General features: G+C 36.6%; 1 protein-coding gene across 1 annotated transcript; it reads right to left on the bottom strand.

Annotated features, from left to right (window-relative positions):
- Positions 1–972: 972 nt before the first annotated feature.
- Positions 973–10,356, bottom strand: Rs1. The gene is made up of 15 exons (XM_053762350.2): positions 10,125–10,356; positions 9,571–9,657; positions 9,001–9,139; positions 8,374–8,474; positions 7,420–7,612; positions 6,946–7,097; positions 6,386–6,469; positions 5,648–5,775; positions 4,810–5,007; positions 4,569–4,713; positions 3,897–4,079; positions 3,002–3,182; positions 2,109–2,306; positions 1,634–1,785; positions 973–1,325 (listed from the first exon to the last, which is right to left on the bottom strand). Exons 1-15 carry the CDS (start codon positions 10,209–10,211, stop codon positions 990–992), a joined length of 2,364 nt encoding a protein of 787 aa, XP_053618325.1. The 5' UTR covers positions 10,212–10,356; the 3' UTR covers positions 973–989.
- Between the last annotated feature and the right edge of the window lie 64 nt (positions 10,357–10,420).

The raw sequence follows: 10,420 nt of genomic DNA, 5'->3' as shown, positions 1-10,420 counted from the left end.
TTATCCTGAAAATAATAACACTATTTTTGGTTATGTTCTGCATTATTTGGTCAACTGATATAAACTTGATTTTAACTGAAGATCTTACCTGTAAGAAGTCCATATTTTAATAAGTCTTCACGTGTGAAGTGAAGTGTGTCTTCACGTGTGTTTTAATAAGTCTTCACGTGTGAAGTGTTCCCAGCTTCTTTTCGACCGTTTACTGGCTCGAAAATTTTACAGCGTGAGGCGTATCCCATAGTTTTTGAAGTTTTTATCTTAGGGAAAACGATTTTTCTCAAAATTTCGGCACTCGATTGTTGTATATTTTCACAAACGAATGCTTACATTATGAAAGGATTAATATAGTAATCTAAAATAAACGTTTTAATCGACATAGTAAAATGCGGCAAAGCTTTTGTGTGCGTAACATATAGTGCTGTACTCTGGCGGAATAAATGTGCAGTAATACTCTCTATTGTGGACTTTTCACAAACCATCGAAATTTTCTCTAGCAAAATGAAAGTTAGATAGAGATAGATATTTTTTATTTTTAAATCGATCGATTGAATATTTTACAAACATGAATTTTGAAAGCTTTAATTTTGTTGTGTGAAACGAACGTAATACTTCTGTATCCGCATCCGCCTAAATAAACGTCAAAACATGTTTTGTTTCCGGTCGCGGAACATAGAAAGGAAGGGAAGGGTCCCCCACTCGCGGACCGCGACAATAATAAATCTACCTAACGTAGAAAATGAAACAGATAAAAAAAAAAAGTTTATAAAATCTAAGAATTTTTATTTTGTTGATCTATGTATGTGACCCCTATATATAAGATTTTATTTTTGACCTTTTTCTCGCTTATTTGAAGTCTGCATCAAAGAAACGCAATGTTCGTGCATTCGCGTCGTCATCTGAGTTCCACTTATATAGTTTGTAGCGGGCTTGACACCACGGTAAGATCATTTAATATAAAAAATAAAACAAACATTTAAAGGCACAATTTATTAATTTTTTCTACGTCCACTTTTCGGCGCTTGGGGTTTACCGAACGCTTTCTTTCCTTTCGCGAGTCCCTTTCCTTTCTGCTGGCCCTTTCCTTTAAAACCTTTGCCTCGCTGCGGTCCTCCTTTAGGCATTTTACCTTTCTGTACTAAATTTGCATCGTACCGCAATCTTTTCGCTGCGTTTTTGGATGTATCTGTCAGGTCATTGGTGAAGTTGCTGACTTTTTTCTTTTTGGATGGTTGTCTTACAGTTTGGGGACGGTCGTCGTTGTCTACGGCGCGAATTCTGCGTTGTTTCTTCTTACTTTTGGCCATTCTTGATTGGAGGAGTGCAACCTGGGAATATTGATCATTAAAGTATTATAGACAGTCGGTCACTTACGCGAAACAAAAATAATTATTCAGAAATAAGACCTTCACTGTTTATATTTGTCAAAACTAAAAACTATTTATATGGGATCAAAGAGGAGAGCCTTAATTGCCACTTCTCTAAGAAAAATTTTATGACAATACACAGGGCTAACACAGACGTGTGGGGTAAGCGGTGCCACCATTGCCCTGCACCGTTTCGAACGTAAAACGAAATAAGGTTGCATGCGTCTGGCAGGGCGAATCTAAAAGTACTGTAAATAAGTATATATTACCTTCTCCATCTCCCGTTTGACTCGTTCCTCGGGCGTGTCCTTAGGCTTGTGTTTGTTCGGCTTCTTCTTCTTGTTCTCAGCGACCTCGTCTTCCGAGTCATCGCCGTCCCGCTTGCGTTTCTTGCCTTTGCCTTTCTGTTTTTGTTGTTTTTCTAAAAAAAAAACAAATACATACAAATTTTAAAAATGCGAACGTGCTGGGCCGATTTTCATGAAATTCGGAATAGATGTAGTACAGTCTGCCACAGAGAAATCTGATCCCCTAAGAGGTGGTGTTCAAATCGCGGGTGGGTCAGATTTCTCTGTGGCAGACTGTACCTACAATAAAAAAGCCTGTGTTTTTTCGCGTGTTCTAAAAGGCGTCTCTCTTTATTGTATGAGGGAAACAAAAAACAAAACAAAAGGCAAATAAATGAACTTGAAACAAAGTTTACATATTTGTTAAATGTATTTCAAGAAACTTTCGCTAATATACCTTTCCCTGTATGCTGCGTTAAGGCCAATCGTTCCTTCTCTTCTCTCTTCTCTCTGGGAGTCTGGAACCAGTCGTGTTGCCTCTTCACCTCATATTTTGGTCCGTTTTCCTCCTTCTTTATGGCCCCCTCCAGTTTCGCGGTCTGCCGTTCCATTTTGTTCAGTTGCTTCTCCGCGTATTCTTCGTCGAGGATCGCCGCTGGAATTAAATATTTTAATAATAATGATAAAGCCATTTATTTTAGGTCATAAAATAAATACAGTATAAAAACATAATACAAATTGCCAGTGACATATATTATAAATATATATATTAATATACTAAAACTAATATTATTTAACTAATAATATTTTTAAGTTGTTCTTTATTATTTCATGCTATTCAAAACGTATACAGAAAAGTATCCGCCACAAGCTTCGTCAAATACTAACTAAAAATATAAATACTTAATAACTATACACGTAATACGATATATATCATCAGCCATTTCAATATCCCCACTGCTGGGGCACTAATTATCCTCTGAGCCACCATTCACTTGGGACATAATTCAATTATTTATTAATAATTTTTACAAGCTTATATCACAGTTTAACCAGATTCATACAGAAGGCGAAACAGGCGCCAGCTGCGACATAACATATGATCACAATATACGAAAAACTTGACACTATATCACTATTAATTTTTCCAAAAGTTACAGCCTTTCATTCAGCTCCCAACGCGTCTTTTACGACAGTAAATCATGTAATCAAAACAGAAATTTTTGTAACAAAACATACTATCTACATTTTCAGACTACGTCAACCCACTGCTTGGTAAAAGCATACATTTTTCCGCGCCTTAGAATTTCTTCAACACACAAATTAAATAACAAAAATTATATCTCTCACCAATCTCGGGCTCCAACCGCTTCAACTTCTCCCTGTACTTGGCCACGATATCGGACGGGACCTGGCGGGACTTGACGGGACGCTTGGCCCGCTTCACTATCGCCTTCACCAGGTTCCGCTCGCCTTCCCCGGCTAAAGACACTGATATACCCGCGCGACCCGCTCGCGCTGTTCTGCCTACCTAAAAGTATATATCCATACTTCCATACTAATATCATAAAGCGAAATTATTTGTATTTTTGTTTGTAATTAATTAACTCAAAAATGTTGGGCCGATTTTGATAAAATTTGTCACAGAAACAGACGAAACCTTCAGGAGATACGTAGGCATTTTTTTTTAAATTATACTTTTACCCGAGCGAAGCCGGGACGGTCCGCTAGTAATAAATATACATGGACCAATCACAGATTGAGTTAACCCCAAAGTAAGTTCGAGACTTGTCATGACTAATTTATTACTTAACTAGCTTACTTACTTTATTACGTCGCTCGGGTAAAAAACTATAATAAATTATACACCTAAATCTTCCACTATCTTAGCAAAATCCTTTGCGTAGATTTAAAAATCTAAGCATACATAGGGACAGACAGGGGGAAGCGACCTTGTTTTATACTATTTAGTCATACTTGTTGAGTTGAGGTCAAAAATTCTTTTCGTTCACTTTCTTTACAGATTGCATGTTTCGTTTCAGTGTGCGTAGCGCGATTATTCAGTTTCAATCTCACCATCGAGTCGTTTCACAGTGAGCCGCAGCTAACCAATCACAGCGCGCCATTGTGGCGCAACGACGACCACACCGCAATGTGATTGGTTCGTTGCGACCCACTTCGAATCGACTCGACAGTGACAATCGAAATGCAAACCCCCAATAAACCAGTCTAGAAAAAAACTCACCCTATGAATATAATGTTCCAACGTGGCGGGCAATGTGAAGTTGAGCACACTCTTAACCCCAGGTATGTCCAGACCCCTGGCAGCCACATCAGTGGCCACCAGTATATCGACCAGCTCGTCCTTGAAGCGCTTGAGGGAGTCCAGACGCTGGGGCTGGGTTAGGGCTCCGTGGAGCTCCGCCACCTTGATGAGTGAAAATATATTTTTTTAAATTTCATTTTATATTTTTTTTACCGCTTGCTGCTAAAGTATATAGTCTATATCCATACCATCCTGGGCTCCGATGCTCTACGGATGAGGAAGAAACCGGGAATACGCTCAAATTTAGACAGTCTATAACCATACTAACACTAGTTGTTCACCGCGAACTTAGATCTCGCGAACCCAATAAATTTTTGATGAGTGAGATTACAAAATTGTGAATATTTCAAAAACGACTATACCCACTTTGTTGCTCCGCGAATTCAAAAAATTCTTTTTTTTTTGTATACATATCCTTTACATTTCATTAAAATCAAACCAACGGTTCGAAAGTTATCGCGTTGCAAACATACATACTTACAAAAAAAAATATTTTTGCCCCAAGTTGATTTGTAGTGTGTATCTTTTCTCTTTATAATATTAGTATGGGTGTATGAAATAAAGTAAGCCAACATTAAATAGTCAACTTACCTTAACACCAAGCAGTCCTAGAGCCACGTGCAAGCGATGCGCCTGTTTCTTTGTCTGTACGAATATAACTACGCGATCGCGAAAAGTTCTACACACTAGAGCAGCCAAGATGGCTTCTCTGTCGCACTCACGCTCGGCACGAATCCTGGATGGAAAGAGACGGTGATATTGATGAAAATGTTTCTTTTTCAAAACATAATTTCTTTCATGATCAGTTTCCTCTGTCTATACTAAAACTAACCTGACAAACTCCTGGCGCAGATTGAAAGCGACATCTTTATTCGAGTCCACGAACAATTTGACAGGCTTCTTCAGCGACACGGCTGCGAGGTCCTTGACCTCCTCACTCATGGTGGCCGAGAACAGCATTGTTTGGCGTTTGGGGGAGCACTGGCGGATGATCTCCTTCATCTGCTCCGCGAAGTACTCATCTAGCATTCTGAAAAATTAATTAATATTTTAAATGGATTTGTTATTTAAACATGTCACACATGCTTTTTTTACTTATTTTTGAGAATAATAATGAAATGAAAGAGTTCTGGAATCGAGCGGGAATTGAACCCGCGCCCCTGTCTATCCGGGACAGTGCTCTTGACCACTGAGCTATCGAGACCATGCCAGTTCGGCTGAATTAATTCATCTCTTTATGCCTTACGCCGACGACGTAGAGTATTCCCGCTCGATTCCAGATTTTTTTCATCTTAACACTATTTTCAAAAATAAATTAATAGTTTAAAAAATACAACTGTCTGTCAAATAGACCGGCCAGAATTGTATGACCTGATGCAAATGTGCCCATGACGCATGAAGCATTTCCCCGCTAATTAAATACAATACAGATTGTATTACTAATAATTATTGTTTTTAAGTTTATAAAGTTTTTATCTAATATGTTATGTTGTGTACTTATATTAATTAACCAGACATTTTCATATTTCATGCCGAATTGCAAAACCATGATTCATATAATAACTAGAATAAATATTTTTATATGAAGAAATCACATGAGCTAGAGATGGCGGTGTTTAAGCCATTATACTGACAAATTCTAACCTTAAAATACAATTTAAAAAACCTACCTGTCAGCCTCGTCCAACACCAGTACCTCTATGGAGTGAAGACTGAAAGACGGAGTGTTCCGTATGTGGTCTATCAGACGACCTGGTGTTGCGATCACTATGTCTGGATTACGGCGCAGGACGCTTTCCTGTCAGATATACATATATAAATACATAAATAAATTAAAATATTTATACTAATATCATAAATGCGAAAGTCTGTCTTGTTCCGCTTTCACGACTAAACTGCTGGACCGATTTTGGTATGCATGTAGTCAAAGATCCCCGTTCAAACATAGGCTAATATCTTTTCAATAATCATCCCCCAAATGACTATAATGGGGGGGTGAAACTTTGTATGAAAATCGTGTCACTTCCGCGTTGAGGAATTCACGGCGAAGCCGCGGGGAAAAGACAGTAATTAAATAATTATATAGATTAAGACCATCACTTCCTTGATGTTTTATGTCATATGTTGATGTTTTATGTACTAAGTGAAACATAGTCTCGACAGACAACAAGAGCATCCCCAAGGAAGGTTGACGTCAGACAGAAAATGACAGCCGAATGTTCAAAATTGTATGTGGTTATTTCTTCTATATTGACCACGGGCTACGCAGCGTCACAGCATAGGAACGTAACCAGCTACATGCGGAGATGAGAGAGAACAACGAAGGTCAATGTTGAAAAAAAAAAAAACTTTGGATTTGACAGAAAAATTAACACAATTTAACAGTGAATCTTTGACAATTAACTCACCTGATACTTGACGTCTAGACCGCCTACTGACAGCCCGACAGTCACAGACGAGAACTGAGACAGTTGCCGCGTAACGGCGTGGACCTAAACCATAGACAAGATGTAAATCTCCTTTTGATAAATGAAAATAAAAATTAAAAGAAAAAAGAGAGGTGAGTAAAGACTTATCCTACTTTCAAGTGACGCAAATAACACCAGAGTTAACAATTAAAGGACTCGAAAGGAGAAGAAGACCCTGTGGTGTATCAGAGTCTCTCTCAATCTTGACATTGGCAAAATTATCATTTGGCTAAACGATGGGGCCATAAAATTAAAAAGTGAAGTGACCCCGTGGTGTATTGTGTGCTAGAGTTACCACACAATACACCACGGGCTTACCACGGCAGAGTTGTCGCCCCCGTCCGCCTTGAACTGCAGTCACTCTAATATTGGCGGCATACGTCACGTTACTGTACTGTTTTGCCATTCTTGCTGTGCTGTTTTATCTTTCTTGCAAGACTTGATTTATAGATCGACTCCAGGATGGGGGATACTAAAAACAAATCTCGTAAAACACTGACCTGAGCACCAAGTTCTCTAGTGGGCACTAACACTAGCACCCTGGTGACTCTGTCGACCCCGGCCGCCTTGAACAGCAGTCGCTCCAGTATCGGCAGCATGTACGCCGCTGTTTTACCTGTGCCCGTAGCCGCGCATGCGCATATGTCTTTGCCTGAGGATAAAATACAGATATAGATGTAGTATCACGTCTTTATCCTTTACGGGACAGACAGAGCTAAGAGTTGCGGAACTTGAAGCCCACATTTAGTTGTTTTTGTGTTTTTTGTGCTGTTAGGTGGAATTTAGATTAAATAGAGGCAGGTTCCCGGCTCATCACCTATTTAAAAAATCTCAAACCACCTTTACGCCCCTCTCCCTTGGTTGATGTTTACGATCTCTATATGTATCACAGAATCAATAATACAGTTAATTAATTTATTGTCCAGTAGCCGCCTGCCTCGACTAAGTAAAAGCTTGTGAAAAATTCCACTTACCAAGAAGAGCTATAGGTATAGTGGCTGCCTGGATAGGAGTAGGATGGACATAGTTCAAGGTCCCTATAGCTTTCAGCAGAGGTCGAGAGAGGTTCATCATGTAGAACGTGGCGTTCTCGTCGTACGGCGGCGGTTCTTCAAAGAAATTCGAGTCGTATTCTATCTTCGTGCCTGGTTCGCCTTCTTCTAGTTCCTGTGAGTTTTAATAAATATACAGGGTTACTGGTATCTAACGCATAACCTTCCAAAACCTTCTTCTTAGAAAATAATTTTACTTTTGTTATTTTTTACTATTTAAGAAGTATTTTAAAGGAAGGTAAAACTTTACCTTTAAAATATAAAAACATTTATAAATAAAAATACTTACCAAATGAAAATATAGGTAAGGATTTGACTAATTACTTAGTTAATTAATTACTCTCACAATTATGATACCTACATAAAAATATGTAAGGTTTTGACTGAAAAATAAATGATAAATAAGAATTACTCATTGTTTTATTCCCAAAACCAACATTTACCAGCCGTCGGTAGCAAAACCTAGCATATACTAAATTCTAATGGTAAAAGCCCGAAAAAATCGTCAATTCAATAAATCCTTATATTTACCAACCCATGCCGGTAAATCCTAAGATTTTCTGAAAAAACCTAAGATTTACCTGTATACAGGATTTTACAGTAACATATATACATATCAATATTGATAAACATCTAAAATCCAGTTCAGTCACCAGGTCAATCTGGTAAACATCAATTTCCACCTCGTTCTGACCAGGAATCGAAGCTGTGAATGATATTGAGTGCAGCAGTCCAGCATGATGACCATTAGGTCCTGAACTGGATCTCATTAAGAGATGATGGTAAGCCCCCTGGTCCACAATATTGTGGAGCTGGGGAATTACATTGAAACATAATGTGTTACAATATCATGGAAAGTGATAAAGTAAATCATACCTGTTTTAACTTCTGCTTTTTGGTGATTTTCTTCTCTTTTATTTTAATTTCATCCCTCTTGAGTTCATCATCAGATATTTGTAGTTCATCCACTTCCCCATCTAAAATATATCATCAAGTTTCTATTTAGTTTTTTTATTTTATTATCTAAAGCAAAGCAAAAGCTAAAAAAAATGTTTTAGCTTTTGCCCAGCAGTCGGACATATTGTTGCTACTTAAAAAAAATATCGACAAGTTTAGATATTTAGTTCCAGCTCTAGATTGATCACTACCACTCGTGGGCCGACATAGAGAAGTTCATGTCAGTAAATCCAGAGCCATTATAGAAGTATCACATTCATACAAAAATATTGTAACAGTATTTGCTACATGGTTACAATAACATCTGTTGTTAGACACAGATTATATCTTGTAATAGAAAATAGAATACATTTTTGCACTCAAGCCTTGTCAAAAATTTAGAAGAAAAAAAAAAGAATACATTTTATCCCGAAAACTCCACAGGATTAGTGTTCCTCAGAAAATGAATAACCATATAAAAAAAATTATCACAAAAATCCAAAGAAAAAGGTTTTAGGTTCATCTTCTACATATTTGTAATAAAGATAAATAAATAAATATTCATACCTTTGTCATCCAAATCAGAATCGGTATCAACATCAGCATTCCCATTCACTCTGACCTGCGCCCTCCGCCTCTCTATCTTCTCATCGATGCTCTGTTTCACATTCCTTCTCACATATTTGTGCAAATCGTCCCATGTGTTCTACAATATAATGAATATTTAAAATATAAATATTAGTTAAAGTTTAAGCAATTAAGCCTAAGAATCTTGTGGACAAGCATTATGAAAGCTAGATAAGTTTATATTAGAGATCCCCCATGAGGCTGACATAGTCACACAAAGTGCACTGAAGCCGTGTCAAAAATTTAGAAGAAAAAAAAGCCTAAGAATATGTTTTGGGTGTGTTTTCTTGTATATTAAATGATTGTAATCTGTTCTTATGCTATAAAATAAACAAATGAAATTTATTTTCAAATATTATTTATGTACATAACCAAAATATTCAAAATTATATTGGATACAACTTTGGCAATAAAAGTAAATAAATTATCTAATTCTTCCTACTAAAACATATTCATCACATGTTTCAATGATTAATCAAAATAACGATTTTACCACAAAAATGTACAAACCTTATTATATTCCTCTACTGATGACACAAATTGGAATTTTGGATTAAAATCAGCTTTTCTCTTTATTTTCTGCTTTGATGGTTGATACTGGAAACAGAAAAGATTATTACCAATTAATATAATGAGAAAAATAAAAAACACAAAAAAGACCTATCTCATACTTGAATATTGGTAATATAATGCCCCAATGAGTGCAATACCACAGTTTATACAAAAAATAACATATATAAATGAGTTATTTTTTGTACTGCATAAATAAATACGGAAACCTGATCTGAAAACAAAATATATTGCATAAAGTTTATAATGCTCGTTCGTTTTGTTTAGGTGAATAAAACAATCCTAACCTACTATCTCTGACACAAAGTTATGATTCAAATTCCTTTTTCACACCGTGTTCTAAAGCCTTCCAATACAAATACCCAGGTTCTAATTAAGACTACTTCTTACTAACTTTCGGGACGAAACTGATCATAAATAAAATACGTAAATAACATACATACATAGATCATACATAGATACATACATACATAGAACATAAGTAAATAACATACCTCTACTTCTTCATCAGATTCCTCAGAAAAATCTTCCACTTCCTCGTCATCATTTATAGTTTTTATCAAACCTGGATATACCTCCATATTTAAACATCTACTACTTTAAATTATCATAATTATATCAATAATACAAAACGTATTCTCCGATAAAACCAGAACAATTCGGTCGGGAACAACAAAACTTTGAGGTTATGACAAGACTTAAACTTCAAATACACATGGGAGTGTCAAGTTGACATGACTAATTGACAAAGCAAAGATGATGGAATGGAATGATATTATAAATATAACCA

Source organism: Plodia interpunctella, chromosome 22 (assembly GCF_027563975.2).
Source record: "Plodia interpunctella isolate USDA-ARS_2022_Savannah chromosome 22, ilPloInte3.2, whole genome shotgun sequence".
NCBI lineage: Eukaryota > Metazoa > Arthropoda > Insecta > Lepidoptera > Pyralidae > Plodia > Plodia interpunctella.
Note: the sequence above shows the minus strand (reverse complement) of the source record. Positions and strands in the feature narration are given on the sequence as shown.

Bases quoted from the DNA above. Each gene is read 5' to 3' on its own strand.
- Rs1 (XM_053762350.2), bottom strand. From the start codon at position 10,211: ATGGAGGTATATCCAGGTTTGATAAAAACTATAAATGATGACGAGGAA. The intron at 5,776-6,385 runs GTGAGTTAATTG...TATATCTGACAG, and splicing joins GTCTAGACGTCAAGTATCAG to GAAAGCGTCCTGCGCCGTAA. The intron at 3,183-3,896 runs GTGAGTTTTTTT...ATATACTTTTAG, and splicing joins TGGAACATTATATTCATAGG to GTAGGCAGAACAGCGCGAGC.